The sequence below is a fragment of the Lonchura striata genome, chromosome 1A (genome assembly GCF_050655825.1).
Source record: "Lonchura striata isolate lonStrDom1 chromosome 1A, ASM5065582v1, whole genome shotgun sequence".
Lineage (NCBI taxonomy): Eukaryota > Metazoa > Chordata > Aves > Passeriformes > Estrildidae > Lonchura > Lonchura striata.
Window position 1 is genome coordinate 35,713,057 of NC_140741.1, and position 25,544 is coordinate 35,738,600.

Genomic DNA, 25,544 nt, shown 5'->3' on the forward strand with positions numbered 1-25,544 from the left:
ATCATGTGTTGGGAAAAAAGTAATGAACATGAAATGATACTGTAGAGTGTATTTCAATAATATCTAGAAGACAAACTATGTCTTTTGCACTCCTCCTTCTCCAGTACGGTATAATCCTTTTTGAGTTATTACTGGTAAAAATTCAAATGACATCCATTATGTAAACTCTAGTATCTGATGGCAACACTCATTCATACCAAAACATAGGTTTTGAAATATTAATGCTATTTTGCTTATTTTTGAAGGAATGTTATGCATTTTACACAAAGTGGTAACTACTTACCAGTGAGTTAATTTACTTATTAATTCAGTTTTGTAACACCTACCTTGTTAGGACTCTTAGTAATTTCAATGTTTTTTATTCCGTCTTTATTTTCATTTTCTATTTTTCACATTGTTCTAGCCCCAAATATATCAAGTGTCAAATTACCACCTTTTCATATTAGTATTCTGTTGCTCACAAGAAATACAACCTTATGAAATTCAACTGTGTATTTATTTGTAGGATTGGCTGAAGCCTTCCCATTCTTTGTGAATTCCATTCCTTACTGGGTTTAGTTGAATGTTACTGCCCTCTATAGATGATGCAAGTATATAACAGAAGTTCAATTTCTTTTCTAAAATACCAATTCAATCTTGTTTGTTGTTCATTTTTTTTTCCCAAAGATCATAGATTATTTTTTACTTGATTCTTTGATTTTCAATTCTCTAGCACAAGAAGGAATGAAAATTATGTGTCGGAATACTTCAGATTTTCCACAGTGCATTTTTAAATAGAAAAGAAATGTGTTACGAGTTTTGACTTCTGACTTTATCCTTGGAATCACGGGTTGTAAATAGTCTTGCTAAATTTAGGAGGAATAAATAAGAAAATAGCATTAAATATAAACATTTAGAGGAGAATCTGGTTCTACTTTGGAAATATGCAAATGTGGTACAAAAATTCTTCATCTTACTGAAATCTGAAAGGGGCATACACAGAATAAAAATGAATGTTTTTATGAATCAGAATAAAATAAGCATCTTCTTCCTTGTTCAGCCTCTTAGAAAACACAAAACAGAAGTGCTGCTGTAAGTTTAAAAGAGAATATCAGAGGCATGTTTCCTCTGGCAGAGGCATGGTTTCCTCTGGTGGTATTTCCATACAGGCAGCACTTGTCTTTGTACAAAGAACTCAACAGAGAACCTAAGTCCCTTTCAAACCTTTAAAACTAAAAACAACAATTAGCACTGAAACAATTCTGGTTTCAGATTTTGCACGACTCAACTTATGCTGACAGTATGCATCTATCCAAAAACACAGCATCAATCATCTCACTGAAGAATATTTCAGGTGCAGCTTTAAGTAGCCAGAAGTAGCATTCACAAGATAGCCAGCTCAGTATGAACCCCTGTTCCCCAATGCTTTGTTAATCACACCCAGTGGCACTGTTATGCTCTCCCTTTATGATCTGTAGATAGACCTTCTTAATCTCTATGGCATGAAAGTAGCCCCTTATAGTTTCCCATGGTATTCATTAGACTTATCCATAACTAACCTGCCTCAGAGATGTTGGACACTGATGAGTGATCATTAGTAACAGATGAAGCTGATGATTGTGATGATCCAGGAGTTAATTCTGAGTTACCTGCTTCAACTGCCCCTTCAGTGTCTCTCTCATTATGGTCAGGAAAACTGAAATCTGTTGAAGTTTCATTTTCATTAAGGCTATCTGAAGTACCTTGGCCAGAACCACTTTCTTCATCACTTGTCAAAACAGCCCAAGACTTAGATTCTGATGTGTTTTGCAATTGGACACTAGAATTCTGAATGTGGCTCTCCAAATGTTTCAGGTTATCGTGCTTCTCAGGTATCACATTCGCCGTCAAAGTTGGTATGGATGTATAATTAAGTCTGTCCATGGCATCGTTTATCTGACTGTCAGATGCAGCAGTAGAAAACATCTCTTCTTCAGGTTTCTCAGAATGTGAACTTATAATTAGGTTACTCTGATCCTTGCTATCATTTACCTCTGTATTTTCATCCTCTACTACCATATCCTGATCTTCTCTATGGGAAGTGCATGAGATGCAGTTACTTACAGGGAAGCCATCGTTATAGTCATCGTAGTCATCCTCAACTACAGAAGACCACAAATCGGTACTGGACGTGATACTGGGAGACAACCCAGAGGATTCTCTAGAAGGAACCAGCAACCTATTTAAAGTTACAGGGATCTCACTTTTGGAAGGAACAGCTGTAACTGAAGTAAGTGTATTTGGTAAAGGGAGAGTGTGATGAATGGACACATCAGAACCAGGAACAACTGCAGGCATACGAACAGGATCAAAACCAAGTGTGGAACTTGAAGAGACACTGTCAGCCTCAATTCTTTCAAAAACACTTGAAGAGAGATGGCTGTCTGTAGGAGTAGCTACATGCGATGATGTGTCACCTGTTAGGAAGAGAGTTGTTGCAGCATTCCCTGCCTGGGACGGAAATGCATTTGTATTTTCTAAATTGGTCAGCTGGAATGAAACATCACTACTGTACAATGAAGGCATAACCTTCTGAACATCTTCACTGTTAAATAAACTGGATGAAACATATCTCTCACTTGCATAAGAAAAAGATAAGCCTTGAAGTGATTTTGTGGGCTTACTAAAAGTGTTTGACATCATATCAGCAACAGAAGGTGCAGATGTAGAATGCAGCTTGCTTTCAGTTGTAGCAGAACCTGGTGCCATTTGATGCAATATTTGGTAAAATGTAGAACTATCTTTTTGAACCCTTGGGCTTTCAGCCAATACGGGATCAGTAGGCACAACTGCAGCAGTGTTAAGCAGAGTGCCATCGCCAGAAGACTGGAAGGAGGACTGCAGTAATGCTTCATTATTTAATGTAGCTGAAGTCTCATAAAAGTACAGCTGAGTCGAGGATAACATTTTGCTATAAGCAGGGACAGAGAGAGCTTGATCTGAGCTTGCACTAAGCATAGGTTTAAGCAAAGTGTCATCAAAGGCTGGAGTTGTAACATGCAAAAGCTGAACAGAAAGGTGCTTTTCTGTAAGTTTACTAATATCATGATCAGATATCTTAGTAGTGGAAAAAGCAAGGGAGACTGGAAGGATTCCCTTTGTGCTAGAAACAGGAAGTGGGGTTTCTTGCAGAGACATATTCTGCTCAATTGCAACTTTATTAGAAACAGATGTAGAAAGTTCATGTATCACTTTACTTTCAGCACTGGAAGCCGTTTCACTTAAAGAGGAGGAAATTTTCAGTTCTCTCTCATCTCCATATATAACATCACCTTTTTGAAGCATCTTATTAACATCACTAAACCCAGATGATTCATATGGAACCTCATCAACAAAATCAGAGGAAGAAATGTTAAGTACTGTCAAAGTATCTGTATCAGGCAAAAGGGACTCACTACCAGAGTATGTTTCAGACCAATCCGTATCACTAGATAGAGAGCGTGTAGGCTGCAGCAAAGTAACAGCTTGTGATATTACAGAAGAAGGTTTATGCACCAGTACATTGTTATAGCTGCTAAATAAAGGATCTTGATGAAATACGTCAACAGAATCATGCACAAATTCTGCAGAGTCATAGGAAACAGTAAAGCTTTGGAGGGAGCCCACATTACCAGACAAAGCATAAGGAAGTTCAGACACTGTAGATAGTACATGCATATTTAAATCACTGCTGGATGGTTCAACTTGAGAAAATATGCGAGTTCTATTATGACCAAACATCAGTGTCTCCGAAGCAGCATGAGTGGTCTGATGTGACACCACATCAGCAAATTGAGCAAGGCTTGGCTGTATTAATGGATCACCCACCGCCAACGTCAAAGAAGCATGCAGGGACACCTTATCGCTTGCAACAGCTGGAGTAGCACTTTGTGGAAACATTTGAGAAACTGTATACAAACGGTGAAACATTTTACTACTGGAGGAAGCAGAGGAAAATGTAAGCAAAGGTACATCATCATAGGAAGACAGGGTGGGTTCAAATGACACATCAACACTGGGAAATACAGGTGTAGCATGCAAGGTCACATCACTATCTGATGTAGCAGGGGTAGTGTCGAGCATCTGAGAGTCAAACAATAAAGGGGTGACTAGAGGAAACACTTCACTACTGTAGGAAGGTTGAAGAGGTATCTCACCATTATAGACTGGCTGAGTTGTCTGAGAGAGTACCTCACTGGCAGCAGAAGCAGAACCATATTCTCCAGAGCTTGAAGAGATAGAGTGAGGTGATAATTCAGCAGAGGAGAAAGAAAAGTTAGAATAATGTGGCAATTCTAAATCCGCATCTGAAGTGTCTTGTAAAACCACTGGGCTGCTTGAATAGGGTGCTGTGGTTGGCTTTAATCCCTCTACATAAGCATCAGTGTAACTGGTCTGAGACAATTGCCCACTAGGTGATGTATCAATAGATTGAGTTGTTGGATCTGTAGCATTACGAAACCATAAATTTCCATCAGTGGAAGAAGTATGCTTTGGAGGCTCATCAGAGCTTGAGGGTGCTACGACTTCTGAAACATATTTAATGGACCCTTGGGAAAGAATATCATGCACACTTATATCTGGACTTCCTGAAGGAAGGGCATCTTCTTGGGAGGCCTCCTCTGTAACCAGCTGCGATGAAGAAGTGGTAGGAACTGAAGTCCAAAAGTCATCAGATTCCTTATGAGGTTTAAAAGGAGACAATAAGAAATCTTCATCACTGTGGTCAGGGGTGGTTATTCTTGTTGGCTCAGTGCCTGAAGAAAGATATATAAACTCGTCTTCCCCGCCTTTGGTGGAGTCAATGAGTTCAGGAGGAGTTCCAGTAATTGTTTGGGATTCCAAAAAAGGATCTTCCTCTTCAGAAATTTCACCAATAGGTGGAGAAGTAGCATAATAAACTGCTTTGAAAACATTATCCTTACCATGCAATTCTTCTCTTGTTAGGTATCTATTTGTTTTGGCTTCACTGGGTTTTGTTCCCATTTTTTCTTGACTGTAGCTGGATGTAATCACCTGAAAATCTCTCCTCAACTGGTTCATTGTACTGTCAGTGCTAGGAACCACTGCAGTTTCTTCATCCACCTCTGTTTCTTTTTCATCAACTTCATCCTTTGGAAAAAAATATCATAGCTGAGGACAATTAAAAATATTTATAGACTGAACATGAATGAAAACTAAAACTGTAATAATACATTTTCCTGGATCAATAAATCAAGAGGGACAAAGCAAAACAACACTTGAGAAGACTGTTGGTAAAAGTATTAACTGCAAGAAGAGGTATCCTCTTTTATCTTGAAAAATACTATTTGCAACAAAAATAGAAAAATGCTGCATTCCTACAACTTTTTCAATAGTGTGTTACTTAAATTGTGTTTGAGAGGCAAAAATCACTCACAGTATTTATTTACTATATTAAGAAGTCTCTACGTCTGTCCCAATAAAATGCAATTGTATATGCAATATATAGTACAGATTGCATACACAGCAATGAAAAAATGGTTTTGCTACCAGAATGCCTTAGAGGTTTACACTAATATCCTGATGGTAAGTAAACTGTACCAATAACAACAAAATTTGTAAAATATATTTATGACCTCAATTTGACGAATGGTTAGAGTTTTCTGGAAGAGTTCATGATCCCCAGCAAGACTGTCAGAGTTTCACAAGTGCTATGAGTCATATCCCCTAGTCTTGTTATGACCCTTTGTTTTCTGAATATGAATTACAATGAGTAACAATACTTTGTGCAAAATCTGTGTTAGAGTTTTACCTTTTACAGACATATCCAAAATTAAAAAAAAAAAAGTGTTGAATGCAATCAGGATTTAGGCAGTGCTTGAGGATCTAAGGTCAAATCTTTTCATCCTGTCCATAGCTTTCCCTGCACCAAATTAAAAAAATATATCATCAAAGCAACTAACTTGCTCAGCAAGCATTTTTGTTTTGACTTAGACACAGCAGTCCCTGCAGTTCTGTGCTGTGTCCCCATCTAATGCTGTGCCAGAATCAAAGCCATCCCAGCTCAACTCTGCAATGTAGATTAAGGTATACTTTCAGTTTCTGAAGGGACCTGATTTGACAGGTACACATAGCCCTAAGAGACAGAGCAGCACAGTGCCTCTTGCAAAATAGTGGTTTGGGGGTTTTTTGTGTGTGTTGTTGTTTGTTTGTTTGTTTGGTTGGTTGGTTTTTTTAAGGATTGTCTTGGTGATGTGGTGGAAATTCCACAATTTGTTATCCAAAAGGATAACGCTGAGAGAAAACAACCAGTAGACAGCAGATAGGCACAGTTATCAATCTAACAACTCCTCTGTTTCCACTATAGTTTCATTTGAGTAGATCTCCAATTCCTGCATTGAACAGGGCACAGCAGGGAGAGTATTGTAAAAAAATCAACAGCCTTAGAAAGAATGTGCCCAAGATAAAGAGCTGCTGAATATGTTTTTGACTGAGACACTCAAGAAACGGGAGTTGTGAGCTTTCACCCAGCCTCATCAGCAAGGACTTTACCCACTAAGCTAGAGCTGGGCTTCACATTGCACTCCTTCTTTGAACCAGGATCCCCTCATGCTCACACAACATCTGAGGTACCTCAGATGTCACTTTCAGGTTTGGATTTAATTCTAAGAACTAAATATCTAAAATGCAGTGACAGCAGCACCAAGACTGATTGCCTTCAAACCTGGGCTGGGCTGGACAGGCCCTCATTTCTATTTCTGCAAGGCGCTGTATGCACTTCACTGGCACCTAACAGATGCAATATAATAATCTAGATGCATGGCTTACAACAACAGAGAAATGACGGTATTACTGGTTACTCAGTGTCCACAAATGCAAGGGAGGGTAAATAGATAGTTAAGCACAGGCTGTGCTATATAACTAAGAGGACTTGTCATGCAGTGAGAATACTGTGGTCATAGACTGAAACTATAAATTAAAAATTCTGAGGGATTATTTGATATTACTTGATAAATGTCTTACTGAAGTAACTATGTTGCACAATTGGTATTAGAGACTGTTAAAAACTTAATCATGGTATTTTACATGTCTCCTTGCTGCCACACTGGAGACCTAGTTACTGAGTATGAAGCCTCCAAAGGTCATAATGAGATAATCAAAATTTTGTAAAACAGAGCTATACTTTAAACTGTAACTTGACTTCAAGAAGCAAATGAACCTCCACAAATTTTTGATTAACAGTTAAACCAATAGCACACTGATAGCAGACACACTTGAATCTCACTCTTCAGTACAACTGTTGTTCTCCCTTATTTTAATTTACTGCATGATAAGGTCATCACAAGCAAGGAAAAATCAAACTTCTCTTTAATTAAAAAGCCTAACACTGGATGGCACCTTTGATTCTGCTAAATGAGCAATTCTGCCAGACTTCACAGAAGGGTGATAGTAAACTGATGCCCCATTTTAAAAATACTTAGGAATATTCTGTGCTATCCTTTACTTCACCATGTATGTCCTGACCCAGAGAAGTACTGAGGTATCTCCAGAGTTATCTAGGGATAAATATAGCTCAAAGGCTATATATGCACATATATATATATAAATGTATACATAAATGCAGATAATACACTCAGCTGGTGACATAGTTTTGCAAATTTTCACAGAATATAATTTCAATCTAGTTGAAATGTATTTATTTTAAATACTCTCTTAAAAAACAAATGAATGCTATACCTCATATTCTTCAGCTTCACTCAGTTCAGGAATGAGGTCAGCCTCTATAAAACAAAAATACACACTGTATCATCCACAATTTTAAATAGACAGAATTCTGAATTCTGCAGGGACTCAACTGCCTAATTAATATGGTTATTGACACCATGTAAAAGATTTTTTGTAGGATTGTGTTTGGAGAAGTGGCCAGCCCCAGGATCAAGGGTAACAAGGCTCACTCATCTAGACAGGATGTATTCATTCAGCCACAACAGTTTTGCCTGGCTCTATTTTGATACCATTGTGTTGGAAAGGATGGATAAATATAATTGCCTGACAAAAGATTTACGATAGTACAGTGCCCAGAGTTCCCTATACCATTGGATTTGCACTTTTGGAGGAAGCACATGTTGGCTGGGGAAAGCCAAGTTTACAAGAACATTTTCAATGAGAAATACAGTTTAATACAGAAATACAGAAATGAGAAAAACCATATGTCTGGCAATCAACTATTTCTCTACATTAAATCTGAAAGCTCTGAAGATATTCTCGTAAAATAATCTGTTCTATAATTTTCATATAGAAAATTGTTTGTTTGTGCACCAGAGCAACAGCAATGCCATCATGTCAGTATTCAGCAGGCTGCATTCTCCCAGCAAGGCAGATCAAAGAGACCCACTCTTGCCAGTCTTTACAGCCTTTTCCAAACTCCCACCCTACTTGATTTAATGCAAAGACATGAAGCCAGTTGTATCACATCCAAGAAAAAGTCCCTAATAAACAGGTACTGCACACTTTGTGAAGAACTACTCTAGAGGCTTTTGAGGCATTCCCAATTAAAAAAAAAAAAAAAAAAACAAAAAAAAACCCCAAAAAACCAACCAGCTGAAACAGGTCGAAGAAATTAATTTTCTACAACCCAGCTGAAAATCCATCTCTCCAAATGTAGAGGTAGCCTCTTTCCTTCTTTCTCTCTTTTTGGCCAAATCCAGTATTATACTTCTGAAGGTAGTCAGCAAGGGAGGCTTCAAAGCAGATTGAAAGAAACATCCACCTCTCTGGTAGGAACTGGTACAGGTCTTCAGTGAGGAAATCTAACACCCCTTCCAGAGCACTAATGCACCTTATTGCTCCTTCGGTCCACAAAAAGGCCCATATCCATTCTAAGTCTTTCTAAGGCTTTCTCCTAAGCTGTGTTTTAGCACTCTGTCTGCACACAAGTGCTAGTACATGTTCTGAGGACTGATTTGCACTAGGTGAAAAATCCAATCTCTTAGCTTGGACAGCAGTTCTAACAATACCATCACACACAACTCCATGTCTGCATTTCCTCCACAATTCCCAAATGTAGTTTGTTCAATACACTAGGATGAAGATTCCATCTTTGTATTTCTCTTTTTTCAAAGTCAGATGGGGATCTATGACTTAATTTGTATTCTCTTTGGTCTATCCATATCTACCTTTCAAAACAAACTGAGATATGCTATATGCAACATACACTAGGTGAAGTTAATCAAGCTAATAAGCTCATACAATATTATTTGTAGGTTATAGCACGTAAACAAATTTTGACTAAGCAATGCTGCACAAAATCTTCACAAGTTGTCCCTTAATAACAAATATCTATAAATTACCAAATATGGAATTTCTTTAGCTAGATAGATAAAAAAATTATCTTACCTCTGACTCCTGAGGCCTAGGCGGCTCTGGGACAGGGTGGGGAGGGGAGTGGAGGGGAGGAAGGGGTGGATGAGATAATGATATTCCTTGGCTTCTCAATGATACAAAACCAAATATTGACATTAGTCTGAATGCCTTCCCATAATAGACCCATTCCATGTACTAGGTATTTAACAGACTTCTCTGAAACATGTTTTTAGTACAGAGGAATTCTATCCATATTTTATTGTGGTCACTATTCTTGAGTTGAGATTTAATCAGACTCAGTCAGGAAAACAAACTGTACTGATTGTGCTAGAGTATACAGTAGGGCCCATGCTCTCAAATTCCACCAGCAGGAAGCTAGTTTTTTGCTGTTTTCACAAGGGAGAGGCATTAACATACATATATACATATATATTTTATATATGTATATATGTGTAAAAAGAACTTGTTTATTAACAAAACCAGTAAATCTCCAGGAACTTTATAAAGAATATTTAAATTTAGATGGTCATAATAAATTTGTCCAAAGTATTAGAGACACACACTTACAGAAGTTCTGTTAATCCTGCTGCTGAGCCCTTGATTTGACAGGAGATTACAGAAATATAATAACATCCCCCATCCAAAGTGAACAGGCATACCCTCCAAAAAACAACCCATTGATGTAGGTTGATGAAAAAGCTTGTTTATTTTTTCTGGAACTACATATTAATTATTCTATAGTATACATTTTAAAATAAAATAATTAAATAATTAGTTAGAGTTCTGTAGAGGTCTTTTCCTAGTCCATTTTAATGGCAGATGAAGAAACAATAGAACAAATACAGAAAAGGTATTTCCCTACATTTTTTCAATGAAATATTTAAAAAATATCTTTAAACAATGTGATCTATAATCATAAAATTATGAGACAACATAAACTCTTCTCATTTCTATACTGACATGTAACAAATGGCATGGCAAGAACAAAAGTAAGGTCTGTTTCTTTTAATTAAATTAGTTTCGAGATTTCTACTTTTATCAGTATAAAATTAGAAAAAAGTATCCCCTAAATCAGACATTTAATATATGCTTAGTGTTTTTTAGGACAAAAATCTCACAGATGAGTTACAAAGTAATTGCATAGTTAGACCCTCAAAAGCATTGCTGACAGCATGAGCTGCCAGACAGGAGGCAGCATTTGAGAGCTCTATCCCAACATGCTGGGTTTTTTTGACAAACACCAACTGAAGTCTACACAAAGGCATAGGAATGGGGAGTTATATATTTTTCCTTTCCTGCGTCAGCAAAAGCATGTAAGTACCACCAGTATTAGCTACACAACAAACTACTACACAACCTCCAGTTCTGTACAGATGTTATCTAGAGAGTCGAATCACACATTATACATTTACATAGTTATTCAAAATCCAATTCTAATAACAAATGAAAAATTCGTAAACAAAGATTTTTATCAAAGCCGATTAAAATAGGTTGTACACGATTCCCTAAATTTTCAATGGAAATTTTGTAGCTACGTCAAGTAGTGCATTTGTTGGCTTTTACTAAGTGAAACTAACTGGAAAAATTTTAACCTGCACACACACTGTATTACAGGATGAAGGGTTGCAATTCTGAAGAGTTCAGGAAAAGCCCAGAGAACAGAGGTCTCCACTGTGGTGGCTTGCCCAATGTCATTACATTACAGCTCCTACAGCTCCCACAACCTGATGCAGAGACCCAAAGAGGTCCTTCATCTTCCAAAACATTGCTGAGAACAAGAGCCTTGGACCTGTGGATCCCTAGAGCCTGCAGAGCCCTCACTCACCATATTGGAAGCACCAGACTGGGTGGGTGTGGATATTCTCAGTTCAGTCAGAGAGAAAAAGAGAAAGATTTTTCCCAGGCTTAGCCTGGCAGAATCTTTCTCTTTTTCTCTCTGACTGAACTGAGAATATTCACAGGTGGGGAGAAGGCATGAGAAACACTCTCTTGAAAGTATCTCAAAAAAGAAAGTCTACAACAGTAGTCTTGAGCTTTTTGAATACCAGAGCTCATTAGAAGTGGCCATTCCAAGGACAGAATTCTTCCTGGAAAAGGGCTCATCTAAAGGCTCTGCATGACTCTTGCCTTGCTCTAGCTCTTAACAGGAAGACTAATTAATATGGAGGTGAATGTAGTGAATTTCATTTTAATTAAACTGGATTACTCAGAGTAATTCTTGAAAATGAAAGATTTAGTTTTTGTTTTATGTCAACTTTATTTCATGTCTTCAGGGTGAAGATAATTTTTCTTTCATAAATTCCCAAGCAGGAGCTCCAAGAAATCCCCTTTTGCCTCAAGATCTATAAAGCAGATCACAAAATCAGTTTGATGTTATAGTTGTAATCAGCAAGTTGCTCTGAAGAAATCTTTCTTATTAGATATCTACATTCCCATATATATGTTTTCTAATATTAGGTATAATTAAAGATGAAAATATTTGAAATATTTGCAACAGTTAATTCAGGTGTAAATAATTAGTAAAATTAATTAGGCAAACATTAATGTTAGAAATTAATGAAAGATTTTTCCTATTTTAAAATTGTTTCCAGAGTTGACACAGCATGTAAGAAACTTACTTATAGAGCAGTGTACACTCTTAGAAAGAATACTAATCACATGAGAGGAATTTCCCCCTAAATTTTCTTTATTCAATGCTTTCAGAGGTACCACTGTGGAAGTGCCAAAATAAAAGAACCAAATTAAATTCAATAACTTTGAGTCCATTTCAGATAAGAAGCATGTCAGTGAAACTTTTGGGTTTTTCTAAACAGGAAAATATTAATTTCAGTATTTAATTTTTATTTAGAAACTTTGCTCTCTTTTTATTTATATCTTTTAAAATTTAAAATATCAAAGCAGAAATTAATGATTTACCTATGTAAAAAGGATTGAGAGTATCAAGCCTTCAGTCTGATCTGTAACATTTATTATAGCAAATATAATACAGTGTGAAGTATAAAATTTATTGTACCAAATTCTCTTGTCTGAGCATACAAATGTCAGAGAAATTTCTGCTGATACTGGAAGGTGAAGTTAATTTTCCAGCATTTTTTTCCCTCACTTTTCCTTCTATTGGAATGAATGCAAGGCTCCTGTTGTGCATGATGAGCAGGAGTACAGCAGGGGACCTGCCCTGCTGGCCAGCCAGGGGCTGCCCAGAGCCTCAGCATCCTCTTGCTGGGCTGCTGGTGCCACAGGTGCACTGGCAGTGCTTGCCCAGCCCCACTGCCCCCGTCTGTCTCCCTGCCTCTGCACCCACATCTCCTTCCAAAGGGATTCACGGAACGCAGCAGGGTTGGATGCAACCCATCCTTACAGCTGGGATGCAGCAGCAGGAGCAGGGCAGTTTATCCTCTGGATATCACCTACACTGGACTTTTTTTTGCAATATATATTTTCAGAGGTTTTACAGCTGTGATGGCAGCACTGTACTGACTTGATTTGTTGGAAGTGTTGTTAAATGATGATAACACTATGCTGCTTATTTGTCATTCCATATTGAAATGGATGTGGGGTATGTAGATGAATTCTCATCTAAGAAAACTCTTCAAACACAAACCCAGCAAATTCTGGAAGGTGGAAGAATATACTATCTAAGAGATGGATGAAAGGTAGACAGAAGAGTGAAATGTCAGGCAGAACATCAGAACCTTGTTGTAGACTTTTTAGAAAACTAAAGAGAAATAGGAAAATTCAGATAGATACTAACCTAAGACCCCAAAATATATTATTCTTAATACACTGTGTTTGAAAGACAAGTCAAATCTTTACTAAAAATGTGTATGCACAGTACCTGATACTGTGTCCTCCTCCTACAGACAAACCCACATTATTATAAGCCTATTACCCTATTACCATTGTTGAGAATCCCATTCCCTCTCACTGTAAAGGAATGTGGCTCCCTTGAAATGAAAAAGTGGCCTGTTTGCCAGGTTCACCACAACATCACTAATGCCCTTGCTGTAGCTAAACAGACATATGTGAGTTGGGCAACTCTCTGAGGGTTCTCTTGGTAGGGGGAAACCCTCTTGAAGTAGTTTTTTGTTAGGAAAAGTAGACGTACAGAACTTTTTCGGTTTTCAGGTTCTTGTTTTATTGTCATTTTATCATGACTTTAGCATATTGTCTGCACTTAGACTTTGCATGTGTGAAAACAGCACAAAAATGGTTAACAAAGTCATGTTATAAGGTCTTTTTAAGTCTAATCAAAAACTCAACTACTTAATTAAGAAGTGACACTTATATTATTTTTCTTTCTAACCTAATAATTGACTTTTAAAGACTCACAATGTGGATTTTTCTACTTAATTACAAGATACTACTTATGAAGAAAAAGGAAGAAGAAGAAAGAAGAAAGGAACTTAAAACAATACTCTGTACTTTCTATTTTGCACTTATCTACAGTGTGTTAAAAATCTTAGAATCTAAATTTTTCACTTACGTGACATAATAAACTTTTTATACAATTTTTACAATCTATTTCACATTTTGGTGGTCTCTATTTTGAGGCTTAGGAGGCTTTCTCTCTGAATGAGGGTCAAAGTCAGTGTTTTCCTGGGAGTCAGACAAAGGGATATTCCCTCCGCCCTGGGTTCCCACAGACATACATAAGTATAAAGCTGAATTTACAGAATACATAAATAAACAACAAAATCCAGGCCTTTAGATAAAAAAAAAAGCTCCTACTATAATCAAAAAGCATTTTATTTTTTTTCTATTATTTATTACAGTCTTCTTAATTAAAAATGCAGCTCTCACTCACTTCCATAGGAACTGAATCTGATGCTAAAACCTACACTAAATTTAAGGAATTATTAAGGATAAGATCAAGCTTCATGCTACAGTATCAAGCTATTTCATATTTACCAGCAGGCAGAAGAAGCAAATCTGGCTGTGAAATCATTAAGATTTGTTTGTTAGGCCTTTTGATTTTTTCGCAAGGCAGCATTAAGAAGCAAAGGAATTCCATCATCACAAGTCTTTTGAAATCAAACTCCAAGTATTCATAAGAAATCAAATTTCAAAATCATTAATATAGACTTATAAATCATATAGTGGGATTGTATTTCTTGATTCCTTAATACTGGAATGTGGATTAATTTTGAGAGAATGCTTGAACCATAGAGAAATAATACCAAACATGATTTTATTTCCCTACACATCTAAAAGATACACTTGTGAGATTTGTGTGAGATTTGAAATCTAGCAGGTGCTTTTCAGAATATTCTTAGAAGTAAAAAAAATAACATGCAGTTTTTTATAGGTAATGCTTACAGGGAATTATGTAATGTAAAATATCATTAGCAAGGGGCATGCTGAATGTTAACTACAGTGATTTTGAAATTTCATTTTGCCATAATTTGCAAGTCATGCATTTCAACTGGTTTGCAAACAAACTACTCCTTTAAATACAGATTTTCAGCTAAAAGTGGTCACTAAACTCAAAAGACCACTTACCTGCATCCTCTAAAGGCATATCGACAATGACTTGGTCACTGTATTTTCCATACAGACCATTAGAGCAAAGAGCAACAATCTGAAGAACATAACTTGTATTGGGCAGCAGATTATTTAGAATAGCCCCCTAGAAGAAAAACACATTTAATCATTTACTTGCAAATAAGTATCAAGCATTTGAAAATGTTATTTTTTTTAATAACACATTTTTCTTATGAACCACAAAGCTCTTTTCTTCTAGCATTTTATTGTGTGCTTTTTTACTTTATTGTCACAAATGGTTTTCAGTCAAATTAGAAAAAAAGCTTGTGACATTTTACATGGCGGATAACAAACCAAATAACTATTTAGCATTAAACACAAGTTTAGGTAACATTATGTCTGACAAGTCTTTAAAGAGGTTTAGAGGAACAGATCTCGTTTGTAAAATACCATGAAGCTGTAATCAGTAACTTAGTATTTCTAGCAGTATAATTGAATTGAATCTCATTAGTTGCTTGTGAAGGTTATTTTTTCACATCCATGAGCAATGAAGTACAGGTTATTATTAACTGACAGTTGGATTTTATGGCTAGGGAGCTCTGTGATTGGCATGCTCAGGGCAAGTATAGGCAAATCAAAGCAGCAGTCTGTAGTAGGCAAGAGAAGTTTTTTCTTTTTGTTTTAAATTGTCTTTGTGGCTTTTTAGCAAAAAAAAAAAAAAAAAAAAAAAAAGAAATAATTTATCTTCAATCAGCTCTCAGCTACAGTTTAATCAGCCACCATAATTAACAGTGAGTTGTTTCACCATCATCTCTTTTTATGAAACTTGAGGAGTTTACAGTTACCAGGTCCTGATACCCATCTGTCAGAAACTCGTGCTTAGTCTGGTCTTCTCCATCCAGCTGTTGGTAAAACACAGCAAATCTTTCAATTGTGGTGTCATATACAACACGAGGTCTTTCCCATGTAACAAGAAGACTAGTATAATTCTTTGGATCAGATTGAACATTTTCAGGTTCTGAGCTGCAAACTAGAAGCAAGAAAAGAGGAAAGAATATGGTATTTATTAAATGGTTCAAGTAACTACTAAAATCTTGAGATATCTCCTGAGAAAACTAGTGAAAGTCTTTTTGTGTGCCTCAACTTTAGCTTTCCACTAAAACATTTGAAATGCCATGCCATTGTAAACAGAACCAGTATTAAACGCTAGATCTCCAAAAGTAAGTGAAGTTGAGGACTAAGTCTCCTCTCCCTGACTCTTTTACCATATTTTGTGAAATATTAGTATCCAGTTCCTAAGAAATAAAATACAAATGATAAAACATAAAGATTTTTATATCTGTCCTGGGAATAAAAAAAATCTCAACAATTCTATCTTTATGGCTCTATCAAAGTAGCAAAAGAAATGCATACTCTTGCACTAGCTGTAATAGACTAATCTACAGTAGATTTTTTTTAATGGTTAAAGGTAAACCCATCACCTGAATTTCCCCTCAAGGCTGTTTGAATTTTTTTATAGTACTTAAAGAAGAGAGAAAACGCAAATAAGAAGAAGCTAAGTATTGCATTAGGAGTAGTCATTTCATGATATTATATTTTTAGCTTGAATTGGAATATATGAGGAAAGATTTTTTACATCTCATAATGTGCTTAGAGTACTCTATGAATATCTAGAAAAAGAAAGCAAAACCCCTGTTCAGCTTACTAGGAGAACAAATGCAGATCCTTTGGAGTTCTCTAAGGGGGAGCGAACGCAAGGCGCCTCAGCGCTTCGGGGGACACAGCTGCGCTTTGGGAGAAACCCTGCAGCTTTGCATTTCGCCACTGGAGCACAAGGGGGCGCTGAAAGCCCGCCATAACATTGGCCAAAAGCATTTCTGCCGGTCCCCAGGGAAGGGGGAAGCTCCGAGCGGCTTCTGCCTGAGTCCATGGAAAACACGCAGCAAGGCTCTCCCGATTTCTGTGTGTGTGTGTGTCAGCTAACAGCAGAGGCAGCATTAGTCTCTGTAATTCAGCTGAATTCCCTCTCCTATATAACTGCTGTATAGCTGATACACCATTTTATTAATTGCATTTAATTATTTTAATTGATACAAAGAAAGAGCAAATTTTAAAAGAATCTCATGTTGTGTCCATTCCATTCCATTCCATTCCATTCCATTCCATTCCATTCCATTCCATTCCATTCCATTCCATTCCAAAATTTGTCATTCCTCCCCATTTCCACCAGATGGCAAGGAGAAATCATTAGAATAGCCCTTCTCAATTCTGAGAAGGAGCACAGATGATTTAAACAGATTTCATTTTTTTTTCAATGAATATAAAGACTCCTCATCTATTTCTTTTCAAAGGTGTTTAAAATTCTTGTCAAAACACTTTTTTGTAACATAAGCACCAAGCTTCTCTGTATTCCAAATTCTTCTCTACAGTCTTTTTCCTCTCTTAATATTTTTTGCTTATGGTTTTAATTTGGTTTTGAAATCTATCTGTATTCAGACTCAGAGCAGTATTATAAAACTTTTAAAGGTACAAGGTGGGTGCTTCCAGTGTTATTTATTTGTTTTCTTTTTTCCCTTTCCAGGTGGTTATTCTATTTTTTCCCTGGAAAAATTCTTATTTTTTGTTCTCCTCCTTTTCATGTTCATCTGAGCAATGACTGACATGACATGACAATCATCTATGTATTATTTCACCTCCATTTCTTTCCAAAATGTTTTATCTTGCCCTTCTTCTGATGTTACTTTGTAAATCATCCCTTTTCTTTCCTACCAGTCAGTAACACAGAAGTACTTTACTCTGCCTTTTCCCATTTTCCTTCTCCAGAGACTGGAAAGGAGACCACATGACAACTTACCTAATTAAGTACTTCTGCTGTGATACCAACTTTTAGAAAATCTGAGCAAAGAGACTGCAAGAAAAGAAGTTCTTGAGTCTGTTACTAGTCTGAAGGACAAATTCACAGAAAAAATTTGCAAAAACATTCACAGAAAGTCAGAGGCCTACTCAAACCTCTGCTAAACTTGAATCCAAGTATCTGCTTTCTCCAGGTGAATACTTGGATTTTGGTTTTGCATATCACGTCATGCTGTAGTAATGCATCTATCTTGCTTGTTCTTCTGTGGAATAAAATGCTACTCATGTAATTTAGGAAATGTTCATATAAACTTAATTACATTATGGGAAATCACTGGGGTACATTAGCCAAATCATTGCCAAAAACTTCCTGGGCTGTGTTTTTGGTTGGAAGACCTTTAAAACCTGCCCAAATTTGGCTTTTTTTTCCCTCCATCTTTTCCCTCTTTGCGTTCTTCTACTTTTAACTAAATCTGTGTTTGAGATTATCTTTTCAATTCAACTTTTCAATTACTGAAGCCATGAAATCACTACATTTATATTCAGATATTCAGGAGCTTTGTAGACCCCTGTAGTGTGTGGCAAAAAGCAATTTTTTTATATTCCAGATCTACACTCTCTCTGTAATGGAGGTGGAGCAGATATCTGCTGGGTTGACCTCAGCTGGTACCAGGTGCCCACCCAGACACTTGCCCACTCCCCCTGCTCAGCAGGGCAGGGGAAGAAAGTAAGATGAAAAAGCTGATGGGTCAAGATAAAGACAGAGATTGTTCGCCAACCACCACCATGGGCAAAACAGATTAGATTTGGGGAAATTTATCACCAATAAAAATATAGTAGGATATTGAGAAACAAAAACAAAACCATGAAACTGCCCCATCCTTTGCTTCTTCCCAGGCTCGACTTCACTCCTTATTCTTTCCAGCTCCCCACTCCCAGTGGCACAGGGGAATATGGAATGGGAACTGTGGTCAGCTTATAGCACTTTGCCTCTGCTGCTCCTTCCTCATGCTGCTCCTCTGCTCCTGTGTGGGGTCCCATTCGCAGGATGCAGTCTTTCATGAATTTTTCCAGCCTCTGGACAGTCAGTCTTTTGGGAACAGACTGCTACACTGTGGGTTGTCCCTAGGGTCAGAGACCTGACAGATAATCTGTGCCTGCCTGGGCTCCTCTCCACGAGCCACAGCCAGCAGCCTGCTACTGCATGGAGCCTCCACAGTCTGCCACGGGCCAGGCTGCCTCCCCATAATCTTCACCACGGGCTGCTCTGCTACTGGAGCGCCTCCTGCCCTTCTTCCTTCTCTCCCCTGGGTGGGACAGAGCAGCTTCTCGTGTCTCCCTCACTCCTCAGTGCTGTGCAGCTTTGCTTTCCCAGAGGTGCCGCCACCGTGGCTCCCAGTGCCCTGAGATGGGCGGGATGGAGCCAGCTGGAACGGCTGGGTCTGACTCGGGGCAGCCCTGGGCTTCCTCACAGAAAGCCCTGCAGCCACCCCTGCAATGCCTGGGCACCTGCACCCACACACCGTGCCAGGGCAGGTGTGCCACACACACACCTGGCAATCTGAGCATTCGCAGAGAAGTCAGGCGGACTGAGGAACGTGAAGGGCAAACGCAGTCCTGACCCCATGTCTCACAAGAGTTCAACTGAGACAGCCACTGAACTTCACATGGCTGTATTTCTCGTGGGAAAACAGGCTGACTTTTTATCAATATATATTGTCAGCCTTGAATTTTAAGAACTCATTGTTTTTTATGCCTTACTAAATCCAGGAAGATAAATAAGAGTTAGGTTTCAGCCCTTATTTCCAGGGCCTTACCAGAAGGGTTGAGCAGATGGAAAGTCACCCATTGTGCCCAGCAGCAACCACAATGGTTCTCAGGTTTACAGGAATAAACACTGATTTTTATTATAAATGGATTTGCATGCCAGCCGAGGTTGGTGGAGATTAAGCATCACAATTTCAAACCACTTTTGTTTTTTAGGTGAATCCTCAAGTATGGCTGTAAGAATTAGCTATTTTAATCTTCTTAAATTGCTACATACATATCACATAGGGAAATTACAAATACCACTAGGCATGTCTGTGGAATGAAGCATCTCCCATGCCCTTAGTAGGACTGTGCTTGTACACCAAAAATGTTGGGGATGTCACTGTGAGAAAATTCCTGAAATTACTTTATGATGGAATAGATTCTTCTAACTTTTCTAAGAAAACTTAGTTCTACTTATGAAATGTCATGTATTAATTACAGCAATAAATTAAGCATTTAATCCTACTGCCTAATGAGAATCTACACTGAATGCAACAGGAGATAATTGGGATTCTGTTTCACAACACAAAATAATTTTGCGTTATCTACCTGAGTAATAATCAGTCTTGGCATTTCTCATACATCCTCTAAAGGGATTAAAAATATTAGTTTTTTCTGTTGACTACTATGCAATATTAAACACAAATAAGACTACTGACTCTTAGAGACTTTGGTATTCATGTTACAGCTCTTACATCTGAATATCTAACTTTAATGATTCCTAGGGTTTTTAAGTTTTATTTGTCTTAAAATGGAGGTGAAAATATAAACGCTTCTCTAATGTTTTACATTAAACAAATCCCATAGTTTCATTTGTGTACATCTATATACGTGTGTGATCACATAAATATGTAAAAGTACATGTATGAAACCACACTTCTAACCTGGAGAACACCTATAACCTGTGCTTAAGTCATCTGCTTATGTCTAATTAAACACAGTTCAGTGAAATTGAGTTCAAGAATCTACAGGTATTCCCATCCAAGTAGTAACAAAGTGCTTTTAGTTTAGAAGTTTCCTATATGTTCTTCTGTGCTTATTAGTATAGGAATCACTGGCTTCCATATTTAGTGCCAAATCTTGTTTCTCACTACATAATGTATTATTTTGGTCACATAACCTTCTCAAACATTCCTGAAGTTTTAGGTAAGACTGAGAACAGAATCTGGCTTCTGGAATTCTCTCCATCTATCACTTTCTAAGCAAACTACGTGAAATTAATTTGGTGACATCACTTCAGTCTCTGCTGAAAAAAGCATCCACACTACATGATAAAGAACCAAATAGGTTTGTAAAACAAAATACTCTTGCAGTCTCTGAAATGGCAGCTTTGTTGAAGTCTGAAATACATTAAAAGGGCACTGTAAGGAAGCTTGAACTGACGTGATTTTCACTGAATGCTTGGTCAAGACAAGCATTTAATTTTCCACTCCATTTAATCTGACATGTTTTGTGATTGCTGTTTTTTTCTCTGAAGTGATAGATTTATGACTAATAACACAGTGTGCTACTTTCTACACAATTTAAAATGAGTAACTGCATACTTGAATGAATCTTTCACCGAAAATTGTCTTTTAACTTACGAAGAGAGGAATGACTATTCAGTTAAGTACCTGCTTCATGAATTTCTTCTTGTCCAGTGTAAGAGGAAAACACTTGCCCAAAGAACTTATATTGCTGTTCTCTGAAGTTGTTTTGCAGGTAGTCCATCAGCATAACATAGCCAGACTGCTGCATTGTAAGCACTTCGCAGAATACAGACAACTAGAAGGGGGAAAATATAAGTTAGAAGCTATAAAAATTGACCAGATTCTGCTAACAGGCAAAAACTCTGGGGAAAAGATGTTGGATAAAGTCTCACACTTGAGTTATCCTGCATGGCACTGAACTTTTCTTATGTTCTATCAGTAGATCTAATGTTTTTCTCCACAAGTATTTTTCAACCACTCAGCTGCTGCAGCTACGGTCTGCTCAACATCACCATGTGGCTGGGGGACTATCCAAAAAGTGTTTTGTACTCCCTTTTATATGAGCTTGAAGTCCAGACAGCCTGGAATATATTCTTACCCTATTTTAAGGCAAGAAATTGCTCAGATTCTAGTACTAAACTATAAAAAATATAAAAGAAAACACAATTAATATAGGTGCTTTCTAATTTAACAGCTGATGAAAAACTTCTAACTAGATAAAAGAAAAGCTTTGTTGTTGGGCTGGAAACTAATGCCATAAGCCACTATATACATGGCAATTTCTCTTTGGTATTATTATAATTTTTGGTTTTACTACATTAATCAAATTACCTGGTTTTCAGAAATACTTATGGTATCTTTAAACACGATCCATTCAACTGTTTCAGAGCATGGAGGAGCTGATAGAGACCCATTGTAAGTGTAATATTTGTCTGTTGCATTTGGCAAGAGATTCAGCAAAATAAATGGTTCTAAGGCAGCCTGTTTTCCTGGAAACATAAAACCCAAAAATACAGTCAGATAGCTAAAATACTACAGAAGCAATTAATAAATACAAATCACACTCTCCAGAAGAACTATCATTATAGGAACATGCTAATTTAGAGGCTTTTCAAAATTTAATTTTCAGACAGACTAGTATACAAATAAATCATGAAGTCTTGTATTTCATTTGAAAAAGTATAGCTCAAACCCATCTTCATTTACTTGGGAAGGTGTAGTAAGTTGCTCCAGTAACAAATAGAATAATTTTAGTATATTGGTTCTCAAGAATTTTCTCACCGTAAGCTTACATGCAAGGTGCCAAACATTTGTATCAGTCTTGAATTTCAAAGATAAAAATTTATTAAATCTTTGTTCTGGGTCTCATGACATGGCTTCAAACTCTCCCCCAGATTTAATCAAGTTGGTGAGTTTTTTGCAGAAAATTTTGCCTGGGGAACTGCCAGCATGTTAGGCCTGAGGGTTAATATTACTCATGATTGCAGAAGCAGAATTTCTGTGGATCAGGATTCCTTTTTAAAAGGTGATAACGCAGTAAAAAACTGTAACAGCTTTACACAAATCAGCAAATGATGCAAAGATCTCCTCCAGGAGAATATGTTCTGTGAAAATAATATCACATCTTTCAGGCCAGCAGTTTACTGGGTACCTTGTCAGCTGGGAGCAAGCATGAGGGATTGCTGGAAGTCCATCCACAGAAAGCTGTCTGCTGGTGTGGCAGCAGGGACCAGCAACAGCCATTGGCATAGATGGTAACAGCTTCAGTAAGGCAGACTTTTCAGTCTGTGACAATGATCTGCCTTACTGTCTGGTTAATCCAAAATAATGCTGCTTTTAACATCTTGTAATAGTGTAGATTATATAATAGTGTGTCTTGTACAACTTACTTCAATCTAAAGTTACTCATTGCAAGTTCCTCCCTAATTGTAAGCATTTCTGAATATTGAATTTTCAGACTGTGCATTAACTCATGCTTTTACAGGTATGTTACTTCTTCAGCCCTGTACAGATTTCTGACCTTTGTCTTCATAATTCCTTACAAATTTGGTGAGAGCAGCAAATTGCATTAACAGTTGACTACAAGGGATTGATGCTTTTCTTCTCTGCAGTGACTTTTCTACTGAGTTAAAGTTTAGGAGTTGACTCGTTCCCTCTCTCTCATTCACGTATCATGAAGATGGAGCATTTAGCAGTGTCAAGCAAAGCACATCCTTCCATTTCTCTTGTCAAAATGCTAATCAGTCTTCAGACAGAAGCTGTCATTGCTACCTGATATGTGTCTAGTTAACACATTTGTCCCTCAGCAAAAATGAAGTCCATTTTATAGATGACTGGGGACATGAAACTTCCCATTCATACAAGAATCCTGCCATACATTTTGCAACTTTGGATTTTAGAATACTCTTTAATGAGACTCACAGCCTAGATTGTCAAAATCAAACACCTACAAAGAATGATAAAAACCAGAAAGTTTGTCTAGAAGGAACAGGAGTGCTCCTCTGCAGAGCTTGAGAACTCAGCAACTGTGATTCAAATAAGCACAGTAGAGATAGGACTGACAAGGACACAGACAAAGAGGTTGTATGCTTTTATTCAAAAGAAACAACTTGATTTGGTTATGACCTGAATTTCTTGAGCTCATCTGCATTTTATTCAGGAAAGCTGCATTGCTGAAGTGCCATGTAGTGCCTGTATCTTGAATCTTGCTCTGATAGTTTTATAGCTCCTTCCAAGGCCATAGGACAGCATCTGTCTTGATGTATTACTAGTTCTTCTTTTTGTTTCACAAAAGATGACACACAAAAGTAATGAATTTTAACTACTTTATATTTCCACCCCCTATGTCTTTCTAACTTATGAAAGGTGTTCCCTTTTAAATTTGTTGAATAGTGTTTGTTTTCCAGATGGAAAAAAGAAATCTTGATTTCAATGTCACACTTTTGAAGGCTTTTAAATCAGCTTTTTACATTCAAGCAACATTGCATAAAGGAAAACTGAAACAAGGTTTCCTTAAAGTCATGGACATGATGTAAGAATATATCCCTGTTCAAGACAGTGCTCATTCATATTTATTCTTCTGCAAAGACATAATGAAACCAAGTTAGAAACATAGCCCAGATCTCTTTGTGCACACTGAAGTTGTCTTGATTAGTAACCACTACCAATACAATATACTTGGACTATTTTGGATTTACACAGGAGCTACTGAAAAAAAAAATCTCTCCTCTGAGTCCACTGAGCAGTGACAGTCTCACTCTTGTAAGACCCTTCTTGGATAGTTACAACAGTCTTACGTGGCTTCCAACCAAATAAAAAACTCCTGACAGGTATGACTAAGAAGATTTAAGTAATAAATCAGATTTACCTGGATTTAGCATTTAAAGAGTTACAAATGTCTCATGATAGTTCTATTTATTCATTTACATGTCTGTTGTTACAAATATTCTTGGAGTAAATTAATCAGGGAAATATAAAATAGGTCAAATTGGAAAGAACGTGTGAGGATCACCAAGTACAACTCCTTGCTCATCACAGGACTACATAAAACTAAACAATATGACTAAGAGTATAATCCAGATGCTTGGTGCCATGACCACTTCTCTGGGGAGCTTGTTCCCAGGCTGTCAGTGATCATCATCTCAGTGAAGGGCTTTTTCTAATGCCCAATCTGAAGTTCTGACACTGCTTCATCCCTATCATGCCCTATCACTGATCACCACAGAGATCAGCAAATGCTTCTCTGTTGCCCCACTTGAAGAAGTTTTTTGACTGTGATGAGGCACCCTTCTCCAGGCTCAACAAAGTGACCTCAGACACTCCTTGTCCTCAAGACCTTTCACAATCTTGGTTATCCTTCTCTGGATGCACACTAGTAGGTTGATGTCCTTCTTACACTGTGGCACCCAGAGCTGCCCCCAGCACTTGAGGTGAGGCTGCCCCAGCTCAGAGCAGAGCAGGACAATCCCCTCCCTTGCCCAGCTGTGATGCTGTGCCTGATGCACCCCAGGACAGGGCTGGCCCTCCTGGCTGCCAGGGCACTGCTGGCTCATGCTCAACTTGCCATTAAGCCAAACCCCAAATCTTCTTCTAAAGGGGTGCTCTTCAGACTCTCACTCCATGGTTTGTATATTTAACCAGGACTACCCTTTCCCAGGAGCAGAAACTGGCACACGTTTTTGTTAGATTTCATGTGGTTGGTGATTGTCCATCTCTCATCTGTCCATATGATTTCTGTAATTTCTAACAAAACAAACATGACTGAGCAATAGAGAACAATGCTCCTCAATGTTTTAAAGGTTTAATAATCACACTGAGGTGGAATTTAGTTAATCAGTAATCAATAAAAAAAGACAAACTTACCAAAACGACTAACACTATCTACTCCATTAATGATTGGATTATAATCTGGATTATCTTCTAGTCCAATCTGTTAAAAAGAAATTGCATACTTTAACAGTACAGGCTTCACAAAAAAAAAAAAAAATTCAAAGTTACAGTTTATCACCAAAATTATAGATGATTTAAAGTCAAACTTATTTTGCCCATTTGCTTTTCTGCAAGAATAAATTGGAAAGATACATTACATTTTTTAACTCAGTGATCACA

General features: G+C 37.4%; 1 protein-coding gene across 9 annotated transcripts in view; it reads right to left on the reverse strand.

The window, feature by feature from the left end:
- Nucleotides 1-25,544, reverse strand: part of PTPRZ1 (protein tyrosine phosphatase receptor type Z1) — a 131,992-nt gene that overhangs the window by 29,915 nt on the left and 76,533 nt on the right. For 7 of the 9 annotated variants that reach the window (XR_014952009.1, XM_021553442.4, XM_021553446.4 and 4 more), the window contains 7 exons: nt 25,299-25,365; nt 21,768-21,925; nt 21,081-21,231; nt 15,648-15,832; nt 14,821-14,947; nt 7,696-7,739; nt 1,539-5,109 (listed from right to left, as the gene is read on the reverse strand). Coding sequence is in view for 8 of the 9 variants with exons in the window: in XM_021553442.4 (XP_021409117.3) it covers nt 1,539-5,109; nt 7,696-7,739; nt 14,821-14,947; nt 15,648-15,832; nt 21,081-21,231; nt 21,768-21,925; nt 25,299-25,365 (4,303 nt within the window). In the remaining variant the exon portion in view is untranslated. The remainder of the gene's footprint in view (nt 1-1,538; nt 5,110-7,695; nt 7,740-14,820; nt 14,948-15,647; nt 15,833-21,080; nt 21,232-21,767; nt 21,926-25,298; nt 25,366-25,544) is intronic. The other 2 variants (XM_021553447.3, XM_021553445.4) reach the window with 2 other exon arrangements.